Source organism: Rhipicephalus microplus, chromosome 3 (assembly GCF_043290135.1).
Source record: "Rhipicephalus microplus isolate Deutch F79 chromosome 3, USDA_Rmic, whole genome shotgun sequence".
NCBI classification, from domain to species: domain Eukaryota; kingdom Metazoa; phylum Arthropoda; class Arachnida; order Ixodida; family Ixodidae; genus Rhipicephalus; species Rhipicephalus microplus.
In genome coordinates this window covers 88,800,031-88,823,546 of record NC_134702.1, presented here as the reverse complement: position 1 = coordinate 88,823,546, position 23,516 = coordinate 88,800,031, and the positions used below count along the sequence as shown (strand labels likewise).

Genomic DNA, 23,516 nt, shown 5'->3' with positions numbered 1-23,516 from the left:
CTTTTTCTAAACAGGAGCTTCGCCCCTAAAAATCTTTTGTGATCGTTTTATTAGGTTGGTGAAGAATTGAGAAGTTCTCAGTCTTTTCAAAGTCGGTTCTAGAACTCTATGTTTTATCTGGCATGCCCACGGAGCCGAATCTAATTGGCGCACTGTCATTGACAAACAGCAGCCCTGGTAACTTTGGATATATCAAAAGCTTAAAGTAATGTATAACATAAAATATTATTGTATTAATTAAAACTTCCTGAAATCCCTAATTCTATAGTGAGATGGTTTAGCGAGTTTTCGAATTGAAGGAATTTTTTCACTCAAAGGTAATTTTTAAATGTACACTTCTAGTTTCGAGGAGTTCCTCAGCGAGCAGTCACGTCGCCTCTCCTTTTTAATATATTTCTAAGCACTATTCCTACTCATGATGATGTATACGCATATGTATATGCAGATTATAAATCATTCTTGATTCAGACACGGATACACATTCAATAGCATATTCGCTCAGAAGTGTATATTTGCGTCGTTGAAAATTGGTTACAGGATATCTATTGACACCGTAATGTTTAAAAGAAACGCAGTTATGGTGTTTCCTTTGGGTAAACCAGGTACTACCTAAATAACTTGCAACCTGCAGAACACGCCACGTTTCGACTTGGTAGAATATTTGAGAATAATTTAAAATAACTATCTCCCTTGACATGCCCACGTTGAATACACAACGATACATTCATAACTCACATACATACATACATACATACATACATACATACATACATACATACATACATACATACTTACATACATACATACATACCCACATACATACATACATACATAAATACATACATACATACATACCCACATACATACATACATACATACATACATACATACATACATGCATACATACATACATACATACATACATACATACATACATACATACATACATACATACATACATACATACATACATACATACATACATACATACATACATACATACTTACATACATACATACATACATACATACATACATACATACATACATACATACATACATACATACATACATACATACATACATACATACATTCATACATACATACATACATACATACATACATACATACATACATACATACGTACAAGTACGTGTGCTTAGAGCCCTACGAAAGGCTATGTAAAGGTCGATCGGGGATGCAAGATAGGTACACTAACTTTGCTTTACAAAACGTATTTACGCCCAGTATTAGGATTCGCATGTGTTTATATACTGAACAAACGTCTTATAAACTGCGTCTCTTGTATACTTTTAGAAAGAGAGGCCCTGAGGCTTGGATTACCTATATTCATTTAGGCAATAATGTCCTCTATTTAGAACCCCAGCCGCCCTCTCTGGGCTGGTTCAGGATACTAACAGTACAAAAATTCCTAAAAATTATCAATATACGATAATTTAAAAACAATTTTTATGTATCAGCGAGGCTTATTTTTTCTTATTCGCCTCGGTTTCATACAACTCAGCGGAACTATCTAAAAACACTTGTTGAACCAGTCGATGTTAAAGTGAATGAAGTCCCTTTCTTTGGTCATAAAAGACAGTACCTCTGTGTCATTTTGACTATATATATCCCAATCACTCGATTTCCTTACCGGTGTCTACGTGGGGCTCAGCCAGATGCGGGACCCTGTCGCGTTCTACAAAATAAAAATGAAGTTATTTTCCTTCGTTCCTTGATTACCAGGGATAAAATGGGCTTTTACACAGTCATTTATAGGGGATAATTGGAACAAACATTACCAGGTGTCTCACATTTGAGGGAAAATCCAGCATTGGTATAATCTTTGAGACCCTCAATTAGTCATTTTCATTACAGCACTTCCCAGTTTCTTATCGACATTTTTGGCGGAAAATCTGGCGGTTGTAATAGAAATAAGAAAGCTCCCTATCGACATCAAATATGCCCATACATAGTTACAGATTCATTATTTTTGTGCTCAGCATAGCCCCCAAAAAGGCGACTCTCAATTATCAAGTATGTTTTCATTTTCTGGTCCCTATCCACGTAACTGTAACCAGATTATTCTGGGTACCAGGCCACACAGGGATAAAATCGAACGAAATCGCGCACGCTCTGGCGAAAGCTACTCTCTATGTTCCGAAATTCTCAATTATACCGACAACTCTCATAAAACGCGACAGATTTAGAAGGCATGCCAAAATGCAAGAAACTCAAAAAACATCAATCGCTCATATAAACGAGTATCAACACCCCATGTTTCCTTGGCGTAGGAGTCTCTGTTCAACACGACAAAAGGCAGTTATTTTTACAAGTACTCACTGTCGCATTCGAAAATGAAAGTATTATTTGCCCACAGGTGGTCTGGCTCCGTTCCCACGTTGCTTGTTTTACTACGATGGGAAAGGAATCCAGCACAATTTATTATCATGCAACCATTCAATTTTTTGATGAGAAGATTTTCCAAACGGTGTTCAATTGCAATATACTAGAAGTAAAATTTCAAATATTCAATCCTTAGGAGCATTAGGTCCTTGTAAATCTCCATTTTGCGGTACAGAAATATTTAAATAAATCAGGGTGCTTTTCATCTCGATTAGCATCAGTATTTATTCTAAGTATTGTGTATAATTAGTCATACAAATAGTATGTGATCACTTTAATTATGCATAACTATTTTCTTGGTCAATCCCTTATAGTGGGGGGGAGCGATTGTATAGTATCATCATCTGCGCAAACGGCCACCAGAATGCAGAGACCCCCGCTCATAGCCGCCACCGCCACTTATTTCGCCATGGACGAACCTCGGCGAAGTGCAGCTACGTGCAATTTGGAGACCGCATTGACCCAGCCCAAGCAGCCGTCGCGGCAGTGTCTGCTGAGACTCAACCATGACCCCAAGAACATCATTGACAACCCTGTGCCAGGAATCTTCGTCGAGCCCGAAAAAGGCAACGTCACCTACGTCCACGCCGTCATCGTGGGACCCGACAACACGCCGTGCCAGGGAGGCTTGTTCCATTTCGTGCTCAAGTTCCCCCTCGACAACCCAGCCTGTCCACCGCAGGTACGCTTCATGACGACAGACGGCGGAAGGGTGCGCTTCAATCCGAACCTGTACAGCAGTGGGCTCTTCTCGCTCAGCCTTCCGGGCACGTTTCACGGACCCTCGTGGAACCCGGAGATGACCCTGAAGACGGTGGTGGTTTCGATCCAGACGTTGCTCATCGAGCAGCCGTTGTCCAACAAACCTGCACTGGGACGCGAGTTTGGAACTTGGCTTGAAAAGACGACCAGTTACAACGCCAAACTGCACTTCCAGACCCTCAGGGTTGCGATTTGCGACGCACTCGAGGCTTGCCTCCTTGGCAACTTGTTGTACCCGCAGGACCTGCAGATGGCTGTGATTATGCACTTCGTAGAACGATATGACAATTACGAAAGTGTTGCCTTCTCCCTACTTGGCGAAGACGCAAGCGTGGAGGAATCTCAGCAGTACGCAGCGCTACTCGAGAGACTGCAAGACTTGCATGGTCGAATACTGCAAAACAACCCAACGATGAGGAAAATGTTACAATGCGACTACAAGGGCATCATGAACTGCTAGGGCTCATGGAGACTTTTTTGGAGCTTAAAAAAAGTTGGCAAACCTTTAATAAACGAGTGACCTAGCCAGAAAATATTTGTGGTATGTGGTCACACCGACCCGACCGGGGAGAGGAGGGTGGAGCACGCTGAGGTCTGAACCTCCTCCCTCCTACACTCAGGGTCTCTGTGACGTGACAATCACCGGTAGTTTGGGCAGAGAGTGTACATGTATATCAAAGTCACGAGACATCCCGCCTCATGCGTTTGGGCCTGTGAAGAGAGAAGGAGTAAGCAAATATTAAAAGTAAAGTAATCGCTGTAAAATGCAGTAAACGACAGATACATGGCCAACATTTATGAACTAGACTCCGAAAACGAATCATCGTGACGTGTACTTGAGCATTCTTTCAAGTCGATGATGGCTCCGCTTCATGTGAAGTGAGATGCAAACGCAGCAGGTTTTTGCACACTGATAACTGGCTTTTCGCTTTCGCTTATTTCCTGAGCGATTTTTTACGGTCGATGTTTGTAACTGCATGCCTATAAGAATAGTTTTAGTTTTAAGCTCTATATGCGAAGCAGCCCTGACGCATTGAAAGCTCTTAGTCAACATTTCTTACTTTACTGCGTAAGTGCAAGCATGCTTGCAATACGCAATAGGAATTCATTTTTTAAGTTATGCAGCACGTTGGCAACTTGATTTCGCATGCGTTATTTTTCGGGTAGAAATTCTCGCAACATTGCTTGACATTAGGGTTCCCTGTGTTTTTTGATAGCAATGAAGCACTCCAAGTGTAGAGGTAATGTCGTGCAATCTGTTAGCGCAAGGTAATCATTGTTGAGAAATGTTTACGTAGTCTCAAACGAAAATGCATCATGGACCAGACTATGCATACTCACCAAGAAATAGCTCTTTCGCTGCGTGTACCCACCAGTAAACTTATATACGCGCAAAAACGTATGGTGTTCTCTTTTTTGTTTTGTGTTTCATAACTCCAGTCGCTCTGCTCTTCAAAACGCCTGCGTTGCGGCAAAGAGTCTTCTGTTCTTAGCAAGCGTGCTGCCATCATTTTTCTTTAGGTTAACATGTTCAAAGCTGTACATATATGCATATCGCCGTGCAGTATTGATATGCCATGTATACACTGTTTTAACTAGCACAGGCATTCATGTTTACCGCACTTATGCTGGCGTGAAGAAAGACAGCCTCGTTCCACACAAAATCTTGAGTGATCGGTTCACTAGTGACGAAGGAATGAACTCCGGTTTCGTTTAGAGCATAGTGCACCATAATCAAATTCTCAGAACGCGTGAACTCTGACGACAATTTCGCAACAACTGCCAGCGCATGCAACTTGTTCAATTAATTACGCGGTAATGTGCACCATCTCTGCCTGTCGCTTGTCTGTTTCCTGCATTCTGATGCGAGTCGCTGTAATTTCATTGCTAGGTCAGTTCTGTGAGCGTTTTACAATGCATCGGCACCCCTTGAAGATGCTTTTTCCCTTCTGTCCCTTTCCTTTTTTCCCCAGTATTTCCCTTTTTTCCCTACTTTTGAATCTGCCACTCTTCCCACTACCGAGGAGTTTTCTGACGTCTAGTCGAACAATATCTCAACTTTGGGTTTGTAAGGCGACTTGGTAGCATACGGGCTGCGAAAAAGAAGCGAGAGAAGTGAGAAACCTTAACATGTCTGCGATGCATAAGGTTGACAATTGCCAAGAGATATTGTTCCCAAACGTACACCGTCTGCTAAAGATTCTGGCGACCCTGCTCATTAGCATAGCTGAAGCGGAACGCTCTTTTTTCATTGCTGATAATACCACCAAAAATTAGACCTGAGAGCTACAACAACAAATGAAAGATTGGTTGGCATCGCTCTTTTGAACATTCACCATAAAATACAAGTCCGCCCGGAAAAATAAGACAGTGATAGTACACCGGGCTTACCTGGATACCCGGCGAATCGTGATAACGGGATCGAAAAGTACATGTGCAAATACGTACGTTGCCCGTACCGATTAGCACGCGCGCAGCTGCTTTTTCGCTTGAACCTTACCATGTTAGCGTTGGTATACATAGTGTACGTAAAACAACGCGACGCTCCCGGACGCCCGCTTCGAAGTAAGTTGGCGTGTAGTTGTAGAAAGATTCACTTTGTTCGCAGCAAACGACTGTTTAAAGTAGGTTCGCTTGCATTCAGTTAGCTTCGATGACTGAGTATTACGAATAAGGTAGTGTAGTTTTCAAGATAGATTCCTATTTTGAAATGATCTAGGCCTGACTGCAAGATCGATGTAAACAAATCGGCAACAATTGTTTTTTGGATTTGGTGCATGGTTCATATTTATTTATTCTCAGTATCACTGAAATAAGATTCCCAAAATGCTTGGTGCCAAAGCACAACCAGACAATCACGGTTTCTTTTCCTTTCCGTCTTTCTTAATTCTCAAACATTCAATAGCTGAGGCACGTACACCAGGTAAACGCTATCCCACTTACTTATGAGACGCTGCCCGCAACGAAAAATTGCTGCACGGTAACATCATTTTCTTAACATTCACTATCACGCTATCGGTAAACCATAACTGCCTATTCTCTGTGTTTTTTACCGGGAACGTAGAGGCATCTTCAGCTGAAAAGTGTAGTATCAACCATAGGTGCCTGCTCAAACTCAAGGAAAAAAAGTTAACTGACGTTGTTCTGGGATTGAAATTTTCCAAACAGCCTTGAAAACATAGTTGTTAATGATCAATTGGATGAGGATAAACATCCGAAAACCACAATATGATTATAAGAGATGCCGTAGTGGGGCGCTCCATAAATTTTACCACTTTGGGTCTCTAGCATGCACCTGTATCAAAGTGCAGGGACTTCGAGCCTTCCTGCCTACATCGAAATACGACAAGAATTTGAGTCAGCAATAGAGAACCACAACCGTTGGACCACCATGGCGGGTAGTAAAAAAGACCGCTTTGGTAAAATCAGCACGCGCTACTTTTCGTCCAGCAGTAAGTGCTCAAGTTCAACTGATTGAGATATATTGCTGAAAATCACTCTCACACCACGGCAGAATGCTTTCGTTCTCTACCGTTGCCTACTCGTTGCTTTTCGGTGATAGCTTTCACTTGCAGAGGTGGTTCGTGGACATGGAAGTTGTGAACAGCAATGCAACAACTCAAGTTTGCATGTAACAAATCGCGCAAATGTCTGACAACATATGCGGCATATATTATGACAGGTAATGCGCAGGATAACCTTTGTGTCAATTGAAAAAGGTAATCAACAGTATTCCGCTATGACAAGTGTCTGCAGCACATTGCTTGCACAGGTATTATTTCATTTCTTGTAAAAAAAACTTATGGTTACTAGGTGTATCGTTTTCCATTTCCCATGGTATGTTCAGCTATGTTTCTTTATTGTGTGCATTTCTTGTTGTGCGTTATGTCGCTAGTTGCAGAAATCGCTAGTGTACCACAAAGAGGTTCCTAAATATACACTATATAGAAAGATTGATTGATTGATATGCGGGGTTTAACGTCCCAAAACCACTATATGATTATGAGAGACGCCGTAGTGGAGGGCTCCGGAAATTTAGACCCCCTTGGGTTCTTTAACGTGCACCCGAATCTGAGCACACCACTATATAGAAAGAACTCTAGCGCTTGTATTTATGGGAGCTACTACGCACGGTGCTTCAGCGAGCATGGCAATGATGGGCAGTACACAAATTTTTATAATCTTCGTACTTCTGGCTCCGTGTCTGTTTTTGGGGCTTGGAGCAGTTCCCTCAAAAAACAAAAACAAAAACGAGAAAATTTTCCGCAGTTGCACTTCACCAGCTTATTGTTTAAGGCTTGCCTTTTCTAATCGGGTCACAAAGCTCAAAAGCTTCCGTTGTTTTCTTCGAAGCGAAACCAAAACGCGGCAGTAAACGAAGCCACAAGTGCGATTTGAGAACCGAAAGAACGAACAATTGCGAAATGCGTGTACTACCCACCACCCCCACGGTCGCTGAACAATCGCAGTGCCAGAGTCTCCGCTAGTTAATCTTAAGAAACTCTGTGGCGTACCTTTCTATAGTACTGTACGTAAATGGACGAAGAGGACGCAAATAAATATATAGATAGTTAATTTGTCGCATATTTTTTCAACGTTATAGTCTTTATTCTTGTGCTGCTTGCCACATCGCTGAACAAGAAAACTTGTGCGCACCACCGCTGCCCCTACTACATTTTTCAGTACGATGCTTTACGTTCAGACCACCATATTTTATTTAACTGGTTAAGTAATATGATGAGTATTTTGGTAGGCCTTTGTAAGGCTGTGATTGGCCAGCACGGTTGGGTGTGTTGTAACTTCGTCGCTAGACAAATCTTCGGTGTGCCTTTAGCCAATAGGGCATAGTAAAGACATGAAATAATATCTCGCATACAAGAATACAAGCCAGCATACAAGCAAAGTTCGGTGGATGAGCCGAATTTTCTGTCGTACTTGAGTGTATGTGTGTGTGTGTGTGTGTGTGTGTGTGTGTGTGTGTGTGTGTTTGTGTGTATGTGTGTATGTGCGTGTGGGGGGGGGTGGGGGGGGGCTCGCTTGCGTGTAGGTGCGTGGCTGTGTGTTCAAAGCGGATCGTGCGATGCTTCAATAGAAATGTTAGTCTTTGGCTTGAGTACTCTGGAAAGGGGAGAGGGGAATGAAAGAGTGTTGAATGACGATGGTGGGCTGGGGTACTTTTACATACGTGCATCCATTCTGTCCAGTGGCTTCTGAGAACGGGACCACGGCTCCTAGCAACACATTTTTTAACATATGCTTCTGGTGTCGGGCCAAAGATTCTATAAACAATGTACTTATCCTCTACAGACATGTATTGTCTACGTCACGTTCATCGCTGACCTAAGAGATTCTGCACTTACCTTACAGGTTAGTCTTTCCAAACAGAATGACTATATTAAATATCCATGTTAAAATATGGATATTTTATTTAGGTGTCACTGTTACACTGACGCGCTGTAGTCACATTAATGGTAACGGTGACTTTCTTGCACATCAATGCTTTTTTTCGGTGCACTATACATAGATAGCCACCTTTTTATATCACGACTGCCCTTGCCTCCGTATACCTTATCACTCTCACTGTCGATATCCACACCTAAATTATGAAAATCTTGAAATATCGGGCTCTACTGCCCGATATATTTGAAGCGTGGCAGATGAGGGAAAGATGAAAGTTGCTTCGAACAAAAACATTCTTAGCTGTTTGGGGACCCAGTATGCAATCTAACCAAGCTTAACGTCCCAAGTGATCAGGCGCGAATGCAATATTATCGTTTATATATATATATATATATATATATATATATATATATATATAGAATGTGACAAAAAATAGACCCCTTCTTCGAAGCAGTACCTGTTACTGTACAACGGACCATAACTCACACTCATGTTTGTCATATGTATATACCGTTCAATGTAACCAAGGACTTGGTGAGTCCGTGCTACGAGTTTCTTGAGCGGCTGTTGCACATATTGGCTATACGCATCTGGAAAAAGCGCATTCCTATCCTGCAGGAAGCCACCAGGAACGAAAAGTCACACACGGCGACCCTGAAGCCTGTGCCTTTTCAAGATAGCCGTTCTGGATCTCGCGGGCCACTTCTAGGAGCAGGATAGGTGATCCTCGGCTCGCTTTGTAGTAGCAAGCCAGCGCCGCATGGTGCTGGAGGGAAGTGTGACATTATGTCGACCGGCAAGAAACTGCGAATCAATGCACGAGGCTGGCCGTTGAAGTGCTTTCTGAGTGCCCGCGGATGCTTGGCGTAGCTTAGGCCGAGGAGATGAAGATAGCGCATGTACCAGCCTAAAAGGAGCACAAAACACTTGCCTCACCGACGCCCCCAAGGCAGCCCTTGCACAACAGCCAAAGGTGACACAAGGGCACGACCGGAAGGCGTTTCGCGAAGAAGGCACAGGTGCGGAGCGGAAGCGCTTTTCGAATATGCTCGCGGCCGTGCATGACGATGTCGCATGCATTTCGCAGGAAGACCGCAAGTCCGAAACGGCGCTTTTCAAACACAAACATTACATCTTCGTCGTCCCCCTGTGCTTTGCGCTTCGAGGTTGTGATGCCACAGTGATGCTGTCCGATGTGAGCGCGGTGTCGCTGGGCGGTGTCCCGATGTGAAGACTTGCATTGTCTTCTGTTTTTAAGACGCTTTACGCCAAACAGCAGAGCTGAAAAGGCCTCGGTCGTACTTGTGGTGAGCTGGCGAAAGACGCGACAAGCACTTGCTGAGAACTGCAGGTCGAAGAATTGCTGCAGAGGCTTCAACATGATGACGAGTGAGCTAACGTGGAATGCTGATCTTGTTGTTGTTGTTCACCTATTGTTAGTGGCGCATAACCACTCTGGAGATTAACCAAGAGTCGAGTGGTTTTGAAGATTACTGTTGAGATTTGGAATAATGGAGGTATAACAGAAAGATTACCGATAGCCTAGGAAAGTTTGGTGCTTATTGTAATGCATAAAAATATTTACATAAACGAATTTATTCGTAGAATATAGCAATAGTCTGATTTTACACGTATATAAATGTGTGGACATGTCAGGATAATGAAAGCGGGTAAATATTCAACCTATTAGATTTATCATTATAGTCCCGGACGGCCGCGCATACTGTCGCATTAGAGAAACCAGAAATGGAAGCCCCAAAAGAGAAAATAAAAGGCACAGATAAGTCCATAGCAATAGCACGTAAAGGAATTTCTGAAAGGGTTTTTCGTAGTGTGTTAAACCGCCTGCAGGTCAAAAGAAATGATCAATTGTTTCCAGTTCATCACAGAATGCGCACAGTGGCGAAGGTGCCTGAGCAGACCTGTGTTTATAGAAATTTAGATTTGGTACTTGGCAACGCAGCTTTGTGATAGAAGTTTCATGTTTTCGAGTGCAGCAAAAGTCTCTTCGCCAAGGATATAATAAATGGCGATATTTTGTAGAGTTTGTTAGTGCTGAACCTTCAAAGGCTTCTATAAGCGTACGTCTGCGGAATCGAGCAGCCGTCACATAAGCGGATGATGGACAGAGCGTTAGAATTGGTTCGCTGATGGACGACATAGCTAAGGAATCAGATATTTCATTTAGAAACAAACCTTTATGCCCAGGCACCCAAACTAATCGTACTTTTCTCAAATGCGCAGGTACTAGCGCACGGAACACCTTTGTTACGTGCTTATCAGCACCAACAGAAAGTGCCGCACAGAGAGATAGGGTATCTGTTATTATGAAAGCTCATGTAATTGCTGTAACTAACTTGCGCAAGGCGAGCCCTACTGCAGAAACTCAGCCACAAAAACGGGTATGAACTCCTGTAGTCGAAGGAAATAAATCCAATTTAAAATCCGGCTGAAAATACCAACCCCTGACTTTTCGTCATATTGCGATGCGCCTATAGCAATAATAACGTCCGTTTAATACGACGCAGGTGATCTTGCAGTAAACCATCCAAAATAGTATGGGGAAGTAATTTGGCATTATTCAGAAAAATGTCGTCGAATTGAATTTCGACCAGGGCTGAATTATCAAGACTCGGCATGATGTCGCATATAAATACGTTTAGAGGCTCCAGTAAATTTTGCACAAATATAATTTGTGGGGTGTGAAATCACGGCCATCTAGAAGCAAAAAATGATTCCGGGTGGAAATAAAGGCTGTTTTTGAATGTCGCAATGGTGATTCATAAATTCTTAAGAATGTCTGAACAGTCAGAAGGCGAATTCTACAAGAAAGCGGAGAGACCCTCGATTCGAGATACAACACATTGTTGGTAACTGTTTTGGGAAGGCCAAGGCATGAGCGCGAAGCTTCTCTTTCCAGAAGAGTAAGGGGCCGCAACTTGTAAGCTGGAACTCCAGAGAAGAGCACACAACCAAATTCAAAAATAGGACGAACGTACATGCAATATATCATTACCAATGTGTCTCTTCTCATACCTTTGCGGTAGTTGCTTAGCCTACGTAATATGACAATGGCCCGCACACCTTTTCCGGCAATATATTCAATATGAGGTCACCTGTTAAGCGATGTGTGATAAATTACTCCAAGGTATTTAACAGATTCCACCTGTGGTATATCTTCATGATGGTAAGACAGAGAGATGATCACAGGGTATTGCAGCGGGAAAACAAAAAGGGCACATTTACACCGGATTAAGTAGAAAGCAGTTGCCATCGAGCCAGCTCTCCAATATATTAAGGTAAGTCTACAGCCGTTCATATAAGGTCTGATTGTTATCTGCCATCGCAGAAAATGCGATATCGTGTGCATAAACATGCAGACGATATATCGTCTGCTTGTACTGCGCATTACTATTGCAGTATTTCACAAGGTAGTGTAAAGCCTGTGTCGAGGCCCAGGTTTTACTGCCTCGCCCCCACGCCTGGGGCGAGGCAGTCTCAAGACTTTGATAAACATATACACTTCTGCCTAAAGTACCGGTGATAGTCACGTCACTGGGACCGGGAGTTTAGGAGGTGGAGGGGGACTCGGGCATCAGCCTGCTCCACCCTCCTTTCTCCTTTCGGGTCAGTGTGACCCCCCTCCCCCCCACAAAAATAATTTCTGGGTACGCCACTGGTTTATTAACTGTTTGCTACCTAATATTCTCCTAGTGTGGGCGCGAAATGTAAGCCTGTGATCCCGCACTATCGCACAGCTATCTAGTATGCTCCAAAAAAGTCTCCATGAGCCTTAGTAGTTCATGATGCCCTTCTGTTCACATGGCCACATTTTATACATTGTAGCGTTCCTCTGCAGTATTCGACCATACAAGTCCTGCAGTCGCTCGAGCAGCACTCCGTACTGCTGAGATTCATCCACGCTAGAGTCATCGACAAGTTTGGAGCAGACTGCCCTTTCGTACTTGGCATATTGTTCTACAAAATGCTTCATCACAGCCTGCTGCAGGACCTGCGGGTACGACAAGTTTCCGAGAAGGCAAGCTTCAAGTGCGTCGCAAATCGTGACCCATAGGGTCTGGAAGCGCGATTTGGCGTTGTAACCGGTCGTCTTGTCAAGCCAAGTTTCGATCTCCCGTCCCATTGCAGATACGTTGGCCAAAGCGTGCTCAATGACCAATGACTGGATCGAAACCAGCACCGTCTGGATGGTCATCTCCGGGTTCCACGAGGGGCCGTGAAACGTGCCCAGAATGCTGAGCGAGACGAGCCCACTGCTGTACAGTTTCCGGTTGAAGCGCACCCTTCCGCCGTCTGTCGTCATGAGGCGTACCTGAGGTGGACAGGCTGGGTTGTCAAGGGGGAACATGAGCACGAAATGGAACAAGCCTCTCTGGCACGGCGTGTTGTCGGGTCCCACGATGACGGCGTGGACGTAGGTGACGTTGCCTTTTTCGGGCTCGACGAAGATTCCTGGCACAGGGTTGTCAATGATGTTCTTGAGGTCATGGTTGAGTCTCAGTAGACACTGCCCCGATGGCTGCTTGGGCTGGGCCAACGCGGTCTCCAAATTTCACGTAGCTGCAATTTGCCGAGATTCGTCGATGGCGGAATAAGGGGCGGCGGTAGCTGTGAGCGGACGCCGCTGCAATCTGGTGGCCGTTTGCGCTGATGGTGATACTATACAATGGCTCCTACCCACTATGAGGTATTGACCAAGAATGGAGTTATTCATAATAAAGTGATCACATAATATTTGTGTGACAAGTTATACACAATAATTGAAATAAATAATGATGCTAATCACGATGAAAGCCACCCTGATTCATTTAATTATTTCTGTACCGAAGAACAGAGATCTACAAGGACCTAATGCTCCCAAGGATGGAATATTTGAAACTTTACTTCCAATATAACACAATTGAACACCGTTTTGGAAAATTTTCTCATCAAAAAATTGAACCGGTTTCGTGATAAGAAAATGTGCTGAATTCTTTTCCCATCGTAGTAAAACGAGCAACGTGGGGACGGAGCCAGTTCACCTGTGGGCATATAATACTTTAATTTTTGAAAGCGACAGTGAGATTTTGTAAAGATAACCGCCTTTTGTCGTGTTGAATAGAAGCTCCTACGCCAAGGAAACATGAGGTGTTGAAACACGGATATATGAGCGATTGATGTTTTTTGAGTGTCTTGCATTTTGGCATGCCTTCTAAATCTGTCGCGATTTATGAACATAGTTGTCCGTATAATTGAGAATTGCGGAACACAGAGAGTAGCTTTCGCCAGAGCGTGCGCGATTTCATTCGTTTTTATCTCTTTGTGGCTTGGTACCCAGAATAACCTGGTTACACTTACGTGTATAGGGACCAGAAAATGAAAACTACGTGATAAATCAGAGTCGCTTTTTGGGGGCTATGCTGAGCACAAAGATAAAGATTCTGTAAATATATATGGCCATACTTGATGTTGATGGGGAGCTTTCTAATGCTATTATAACCGCCAGAAATTCAGTCGAAAAATTATGAGAAAATATTGGCAAGTGCTGTATTGAAAATGACTAATTGTAGGTCTCGAAGATGATACCAATTCTGCATTTTGCCTCATATTCTGGGGCACCTGATAATTATTTTTGTATTTATCCTAACTAAACGCCTCTGTAAAAGCTTATTTACCACCTGGTAAGGAAGAAACAAAGGAAAATAACTTTGTTTTTATTCGGCGTAAGGTGACAGGGTCCGCATCTGGCTGAGCCCCACGTAGAAACCGGTAAGGCAACTTTGTTCGAATAATTGGGCTACATATAGTCAAAATCACTTAGAGGTACTGTCTTTCATTACCAATGGAAGGAAATTCGTTTACTTTAACATCGACTGGTTCAATAAGTGCTTGTACGTAGCTCAGCTGCGGTGTATGAAACCGAGGCCAATAAGATAGAAAAAAAAATAAGTCTCGCTGATTCATAAAAATCGTTTTTAGGTTTATCATAGATTGATAATTTATGAGAATGCTTGCACTCCACCAGCCAGAGGGTGACTTTGCTTCTGAATAGAGGCCATTATTGTCTATAATAATATCGGTAGTCCAAGCCTTAGGGCCTCTCTTTCTAAGGGTATAAAAGAGAACGCAGTTTATAGGACGGTGCTTAAGAATATAAAACAAACCGAATTTTAATACTGAACGTACATACTCTTTGTGAACCAATATTAGTGTGCCTATCTTGCATCCCCGATCGACCTTCGCCCAACTTTTTGTAGGGCTTCCAGTGCCCGTAATTCTAAATATGTATGTATGTATGTATGTATGTATGTATGTATGTATGTATGTATGTATGTATGTATGTATGTATGTATGTATGTATGTATGTATGTATGTATGTATGTATGTATGTATGTATGTATGTATGTATGTATGTATGTATGTATGTATGTATGTATGTATGTATGTATGTATGTATGTATGTATGTGTGTATGTATGTATGTATGTGTGTATGTGTGTGTGTATGTATGTATGTATGTATGTATGTATGTATGTATGTATGTATGTATGTATGTATGTATGTATGTATGTATGTATGTATGTATGTATGTATGTATGTATGTATGTATGTATGTATGTATGTATGTATGTATGTATGTATGTATGTATTGTCGCGAGAGCAATGTTTCGCGGAAAACCTTGTTCTTTTACGGCTCACAAGCGGAGCAGTCAAGGTCGCCCCCGTTCGGGATTTGAAGGGGAAAGCTTACTCGGAAAAGCGTCTAGCAAGAGGCAGGTCCGGCGCCACCGTCTGAGTTTAAGCCATTGTTGGCAGGCACGCGTGACATTGAGAATGACATGGGGACGCGACCACTTGGCTGACCGAGACATAGTAGCGGCAGGTAAACGACCATATTCTCCCCCGCTGTTGTTAGGATGTCGGGGCGCCTCGCTGTCGCATGTACACCTGGTAAGCACACGGTGCAAATGGTGTACCCATCGCTCTTAAGGACGCTTCTAGGAAGCAACAGTTAATAAAAGAACTGACGGGGCTCGAGCGTGAGAACGGCCGCCGACGGAAGTCGGCCGATAGAGGCAGCACGAGTAATGTTGAGCAGCACGGCCTGGCATGGGAGAGAGTGTCCCGCGCGGAGAACCTATCCCTTTGCGTGTTTCATTTGGTAAAGAGGTTTTTACAAATGTAGTGCCTTTTATGAAAGTGTTTCTGTGATTGGTTGTGATGATGCGAGTCCCAACATGTGATTGGTTTTTGTGAAGACTCTTTGTTCGACCAAGGGTTAAAAAGAGGATGTTTGAATTTGAAAAGAGATCGGAGTCGGGGTAAACAGCGGATCTCACCACCGGAGACCAGCGCCATGAAGGCCGAGCGGTATGCCACCATTTTCTATGTTTTGTCTTTGTGACCTAGTGGATTTTGTAAATTGAAGTTGTGTTAGCTAAATAAACCCCCAATGAGTGCTCCCCGACATCATCGTGCTGACTTCTCATCGATTGCCTCCGCGGAGTTTCACCCACACTTATTCGTCTCCCTGGTCGTCCGAGGCGCCTAACTTTGAACAACCCCGACGTTTCGCTACAAAGTGGTGGAGGTTGCTCGGTAACGATAGTACCGCTCTGAAATTATGCCCCGAGTCAACAACAAATACCAGGAACCTACCTCTGACTGTTCTACTATGACGGAACCCCATACCTTCTTCTCTGCTATGTCTACCCCCCAAGCTAAACCATTCGTCGGAAGCACCAGTCTTTAGAGGCGCGCCGGAGGAATCTATTTCCGAGTGGCTACTTTGCTACGAACATGTAGCGTCGCTTAATAATTAGGACCAAGCCACGAAGGTGAAATTTTTATATCTGGCTTTAGACGGAGATGCGAAAAAGTGGCACAATATTCACATTCTAACCGGTGCCCCTAGTACATAGGAAGAATGAGCGACGCTACTAAAAACGTCCTTTACGAGTCGCCACTCAGTCGAGATCACCTATTTGCGGCTACAAAACCGCACTCAATTGCCGTCTGAAACCCCCGAGCAGTACTACTATGACGTCCTACAGCTGTGTGCAAGAGTGAACCCGTCTATGACGGAAGATGATCGGTTGCGGCACCTTATACGCGGTTTACGTCCAGATGTTCTGGAGAAAATGATAATCGCAAACCCGGAGAGCTGCACTGCATTCCTCCGAATTTTGCAACGCATAAATCTGGAAGCTTTTATCAGCCGTGTGTCGGAGCTACAACCGATTTGCATCCGGTATTCCACCGGATCGCAGTCGTGGATGCAAAACACCGCGCATCCCGTAGGGTTCGCACCCGCCGCAGCGACAGGGCACCCTCCTCCTACGTGTGTCGCCACTTTCGCCACGGCCGAATTGCGTTGCCCGCGGGAGGCTGCCGACCGTGAGAGAGACCTGAAAACGATTGCGGACTCGGTTGCCTTGCTGTCTGACCGGCTAAAAGGCATCGAATACGAGGTGCGTCGCCCCCCAATGCCTTGGCCTCAGAGAACTTCCCGTGCCAATGACAGGCGTCCTCGATGCCAGATTTGCCGCCGAATAGGTCACATAGCACAACAGTGCTGGCAGTGGTTCCGAGATGACAGGAACGATGAGGCTGAGCTCCAAGGCAATCAGAATGTGCAGCCTAATCCTTCGGGAAACGAGAACGGCCGGGCCTAGGGGGCCAGCCCGGCCGCCCCATCGGCACATTGTCGGAAAGTCAGCTTCTCACAGTCCCCACACGAGCCAACGGTACAGAAACAAAACTTGTAATTGACACCGGCTCGGCCGTAAATGTCATCTCAGAAGAATTAGCTAACGAAATATGTGTTTCATTCAAATCGAGAAAAGACATATTCATCCGAGGAATTGACGGGGGCTTGCTCACCCCCAATGGTGAAGCTGAAATGAAACTTGAATTTGGCACCACCAAAGTTCACGAGACGTTTTTAGTGGTCAAGGATTGCCCGTACGAGCTACTCGGTGGTCTTCTTTTTTGTCGAGCAGCCCGGCTTCTCATTGTGTTCTCCAAAAAAGAGCTGCAACTAAACGGTGAAATTTTCCGGCTACGTATAGACTCAAGTGCCCCCGAACATAATGATGTACTTACAGTGCGGTGCCACGAGCAAATTCGCTTTGAACCTCGCACAGAAGTCGCTATTGAAGTAAAGGTCGCAAAGGACGGAATTCACCTCGTCGAACCGAACAGCACGCTCAGAAACGGACTTCAGGTTGCACGCACAATAACGAGGATCGTGCATGGGAGAGGCCTCATTCGCATAGCTAATCCTACCATGTCGCCAGTAAACCTGCTCAGCGGAACAAAGCTTGGATGGGCTTCATCTATTCATGACGCACAGCTGGCAATCACGGCCCCCGAGAACGATCAAGGGCCTCAAGAGTTTGACATAGAGACTGGGGATCACCTACAGCCGTCTGAACGGGATGAACTGCTGTCGCTCAATGAGAAGTACCGCAATCTATTTACGTGCAGTGACAACCCCATTCGGCAGACTCATGTTGCTGAACATGTGATCGACACAGGCGATTCTCGACCAATTCATCAGCACCCATATTGTCATTCCCCTTTTGAAAGACAAGAGATTGAGCAACAAGTAGAAGAAATGCTGCGCGATGGGATAATTAGAGAGTCTCACAGTCCTTGGTCATCACCTGTCGTCCTCGTGAAGAAGCCAAATGGGACTTGGCGTTTCTGCATCGATTTCCGCAGAGTCAATGAGGTCACTAAAAAAATGTGCACCCACTGCCACGAATTGATGACATTCTCGACGTGCTACAGGGGTCAAAATACTTCACCACCCTTGATCTAACATCAAGCTACTGGCAAGTGGGCATCAAGGAGGAAGATAAACAAAAGACCGCATTTGCTTGTGGACCCGGCCTGTACGAATTCAATGTTGTCCCTTTCGGCCTGTGCAACGCCCCTGCCACATTCCAGAGAATGATTAACAAAGTCCTCAGTGGTCTTCTCTGGGGAGTTTGTTTGGCCTACTTGGACGACATCGTTATTTTCTCGAAGACTATGGCAACTCATTTGCAAGATTTGGAAAGTGTGTTTTCGGCTTTGGACGCGGCAAACTTACGACTGAAGTCCGATAAATGCAGCTTTGCCCGTCAGGAGATCAAATATCTTGAACACATTCTCACAGGTGAAAGCATCCGGCCGGACCCAGACAAAGTAGCAGCGATCGAAAAATTCTCAAAGCCACGACACAAGAAAGGTGTACAGAGCTTTCTCGGAATTTGTAACTACTATCGGCGATTCATCAAAGATTTCTCTCGCATTTCTCGACCTCTCACCAACTTAACCAAAAAGGATGTTCCTTTCGTCTGGGATGTGGCCTGCGAAGTGGCCATGCAATCCCTCAAAGAGAAGCTGATCACGGGCCCCAATTCTGCGTCAGTTTGAGCCGGGAAAGCCGATAGAGGTGCACACTGATGCCTGTGATTACGGCATTGGCGCCGTGCTTGTACAGAAAATTGGAACTCAAGAGAGAGTCGTCGCCTATGACAGCCGCCACCTTAACAAGGCTGAGATGAACTACAGTACAACTGAGAAAGAATGCCTCGCCGTTGTGTACGCCTGCGGACAGTTTCGGCCATACGTCTTTGGTTCTAAGTTCACGGTCGTGACTGACCAAGCCAGCCTGGCTTGGCTAATGAAAGTAAGGAATCCGAACGGTCGTCTTATGCGATGGTCTCTGTTGCTTCAGGAATTCGACATAACGTTGCGACACCGCCCTGGCCTCAAGAATGGAAATGCCGACACGCTTTCCCGCCTTCCTCATGATCCCGCGCCTGTAAGCGAAGAAAACCCCTTACCGTTGCTGGTTCTTTATCAGGTGGATGTTGGAAAAAAGCAGAGGGCAGACCCATGGATGAAAGAAATTATGCAGCACCTCGAGCACCCGGATGTGCCCGTTGTCAGGAAAACTAAAAGAACGGCACGGAGCTTTTGGTTGATCGACGGTGTACTGTATCGAAGGGCGAAAGGGCTTCAGGAGGATCGTGCGGTGCTCGTTGTCCCCAAGTGCTTGAGATCTGAGATTTTAAGGTACTGCCATGACGCCACCACGGCAGGCCACTTAGGTGTCAAGCGCACATGGGAGAAAGTTCGTTGCCGATATTTCTGGCCGAAGATGTTCTCGTACGTAAGCAAGTACGTTCTCTCCTGCCCCGATTGCCAGAACCGAAAGCAACCACCGGGGAGGCCGGTCGGTTTCCTCCAACTGATCCCACCCTCAGGTCGACCTTTTCAGCAGGTGGGCATCGACTTCATTGGGCCTTTCACTAAATCCAAAGCAGGGAACCGCTACATCGTCGTGATTACCGACTACCATACGAAATGGGTCGAGGCTGTCGCGTGTCCAGCGGCCACTGCCGCAGAAGCGGCAAGAGCTTTCGTCAAACAAATCGTCCTACGTCACGGTGCCCCGGAGAAAGTAATAAGCGATCGTGGGCAGCACTTGTCGCCAACTTGACCGAAGAAATATTCCGGCTCGTGGGTAGCGAGCATGCCACCACAACAGCATACCACCCACAGGCCAACGGCTTGTGCGAGCGTTTTAACCGCACGTTGGCTGACATGCTCAGCATGTACGTTTCCTCACATCACCGCGACTGGAATGAATTGAGACGTGGAGTGGTTGACGTCGATGTGCGGTTGGAGACGAACAGAGTCCAGCGCATCAAAGTGCTGACATGTCATCACGACGTCAGCGATGGTAGCTGGGTTTCACAGACAAGGCATTAAAGGCAACAGGCCCAATGCCTTTCAGTATGTGGCGCACTTTGTCCGATTCCGGCATGAATTGATGGACACGCCGGTACAGTGTGAAGACATCTTCGATGTATGAAGTGTACAACTCACGGGGATTTTGTTGGCGAGTATCGAGTGTCCTCTTCGCGATGGCGGATCGAATGTCCGATGTCCCAAAAACGTCTCGCAGCTGCTGCTGGAAGGTAGCCCAGTCGGCTAAGTCAAGGACGTGGTTAAAACACCATGTCTTTGCGACTCCGGTTAGATAAAAAAGCACGTAACGCCGTTAGGTGGCCTCGTCCCACTGATTGGCGACACTTTCGCGATCGTAGTCATCTAGCCAGTCTTCTACGTCTTCTTCACGAAGACCAGCGAAGAGCGGGGGTTCCCGCTGATGTCCGTGTATGTAAATAGGAGGGGACGCTTGCGGTGGTGTGTGTTTAATGACATCACCAGAAGCAGGCTCGGTCTGGGACATGCTGCCCGACAGCGGGCGCAATCTGCGGCCTGAAGGAAGCTCCAGGTGGTAGAGCGGGCTCCGGGAGATCAGAGGACTGAAAATCAATCTCCACTACGTATGAAGTCTTGGTATAGTCTTGGTTGCGACAGCGTTTATGTGAGGAAAGACCTCGAAAAACGAACGGGCAGAGCCAGTCCACAGAAGAATACAATGATGATGGCACAGAGTGGCCATAAGGAAGCGGCAAGTGGATGATGGTGATTATAGTCATACAGTGATGAGAACGATGTAACAAACGCCCACAATACATACATAAATACATACATACATACATACATACTTACATACATACTTACGTACATACATACATACATACATACATACATACATACATACATACATACATACATACATACATACATACATACATACATACATACATACATACATACATACATACATACATACATACAACATACATACATATTTAGAAGTACGGGCGCTGGAAGCCCTACAAAAGGTTGGGCAAAGGTCGATCGGGGATGCAAGATAGGCACACTAATATTGGTTCACAAAGCGTATGTACGCCGAGTATTACAATTCGGATGTGTTCTATATTCTTAAGCACCATCTTATCAACTGCGTCCTCTTTCATACCCTTAGAAAGAGAGGCCCTAACGCTTGGATTACCTATAATAATATATCCAATAATGTCCTCTATTTAGAAGAAAAGTCACCCTCTGTCTGGTTGAGAATACTAACAGTGCAAGCATTGCCATAAATTATCAATCTATGATAAACCGAAAACAATTTTTATGAATCAGCGAGACTTACCTTTTTCTATTTTATTGGCCTCGGTTTCGTACACCGCAGCTTAGCTACGTACAAGCACTTGTTGAACCAGTTAATGTTAAAGTAACTGAATCTCGTTCCATTAGTGATCAAAGACAGTACCTCTAAGTCATTTTGATTATATATAGCCCAACTATTCGAAAATAGTTGCCTTACCGGTGTCTACGATGAGCTCAGCCAGGTGCGGGACCCTGTCACCTTCCGCCGAATAAAAACAAAGTTATTTTCTTTGTTTCTTCCTTACCAGATGGTAAATGGGCTTTTACAGAGGCATTTAGTGAGGATAACTATAACAATTATTATCAGGTGCCTCCGAATCTGAGGCAAAATGCAGAATTTGTATAATCTTCGAGACCTTCAATTAGTCATTTTCAATACAGTGCTTGCCAGTATTTTATCATCATTTTCGAAGGAATTTCTGGCGTTATATTCGCATTAGGAAGCTCCCCATCAACATAAAGTATGGCCATATATAGTTACAAACTCTTTATATTTGTGCTCAGCATAGCCCCCAAAATTCAACTCTCATTTATCACGTAGTTTTCATTTTCTGGTTTCTATACACGTAAGTGTAACCAGGTTTTTCTGGGTACCAGGCCACAAAGAGATAAAAACGAATGAAATCGCGCACGCTCTGGCGAAAGCTACTCTCTGTGTTCCGAAATTCTCAATTACACCGGCAACAACTCCTATAAATGGTTCCAGATTTAGAAGGTGTGCCAAAATGCAAGACCCTCAAAAAACATCAATCGCTCATATATACGAGTATCAACACCTCATGTTTCCTGGCGTAGGAGTTTCTATTGAACATGACACAAGACAATTTTTTTACAAGATCTCACTGTTGCTTTCAAAAATTAAAGTATTAAATGCCCACAGGTGGTCTGGCTCCGTCCCCACGTTGCTCATTCTACTACGATGGGAAAAGAATCCAGCACATGTTCTTATCGTGCAACCGCTTCAACTTTTTGATGAGAAGATTTTTCAAAACGGTGTTCACTTGTAATATACTGGAAATAAAGTTTCAAATACTCTATCCTTGGGAGAATTAGGTCCTTGTAGATCTCCGTTCTGCGGTACAAAAATATTGAAATGAATCAGGGAGGCTTTCCTCGTGATTAGCACCAATATTTATTCTAAGTATTGTGTAATTAGTCATAAAAATATTATGTGATCACTTTATTATGAATAACTGCTTTCTTGGTCAATACCTCAAAGTGGGTGGGAGCCATTGTATAGTATCCTCATCTGCGCGAACGGCCACCAGAATGCAGCGACGCCCGCTCACAGCCACCGCCGCCCCTTATTCCGCCATGGACGACCCTCCGCAAAGTGCAGCTACGTGCAATTTGGAGACCGCGTTGGCCCAGCCCAAGCAGCCGTCGGGGCAGTGTCTACTGAGACTCAACCAAGACCTCAAGAACATCATTGACAACCCTGTGCCAGGAATCTTCGTCAAGCCCGAAAAAGGCAACGTCACCTACGTCCACGCCGTCATCGTGGGACCCGACAACACGCCGTGCCAGGGAGGCTTGTTCCATTTCGTAATCAAGTTCCCCCTCGACAACCCAGCCTGTCCACTGCAGGTACGCTTCATGGCGACACACGGCGGAAGGGTGCGCTTCAACCGGAAACTGCAGAGCAGTGGGCTCGTCTCGCTCAGCATTCTGGGCACGTTTCACGGCCCCTCGTGGAACCCGGAGGTGACCATCCAGACGGTGCTAGTTTCGATACAGTCATTGGTCATCGAGCACCCCTTGGCCAACAAACCTGCACTGGGACGCAACTTCGGAACTTGGCTTGAAAAGATGACTGGTTACAACGCCGAATTGCGCTTCCAGACCCTAAGGGTCGCGATTTGA

The 23,516-nt window shown here is 44.9% G+C and overlaps 2 protein-coding genes and 1 pseudogene across 2 annotated transcripts; 2 read left to right on the top strand and 1 right to left on the bottom strand.

Moving 5' to 3' along the window:
• The first annotated feature begins 2,770 nt into the window (after nucleotides 1-2,770).
• On the top strand, nucleotides 2,771-3,628 carry LOC142802858 (ubiquitin-conjugating enzyme E2 Z-like). The gene has a single exon (XM_075887927.1). The coding sequence runs from the start codon at nucleotides 2,771-2,773 to the stop codon at nucleotides 3,626-3,628; it is 858 nt and encodes a 285-aa protein (XP_075744042.1).
• An 8,733-nt stretch (nucleotides 3,629-12,361) lies between these two features.
• LOC142802857 (ubiquitin-conjugating enzyme E2 Z-like) lies at nucleotides 12,362-22,886 on the bottom strand. The gene is made up of 2 exons (XM_075887926.1): nucleotides 22,866-22,886; nucleotides 12,362-13,117 (listed from the first exon to the last, which is right to left on the bottom strand). The coding sequence occupies exons 1-2, from the start codon at nucleotides 22,884-22,886 to the stop codon at nucleotides 12,362-12,364; spliced, it is 777 nt and encodes a 258-aa protein (XP_075744041.1).
• Nucleotides 22,887-22,967: 81 nt separating this feature from the next.
• Nucleotides 22,968-23,516, top strand: LOC142802856 (ubiquitin-conjugating enzyme E2 Z pseudogene; annotated as a pseudogene).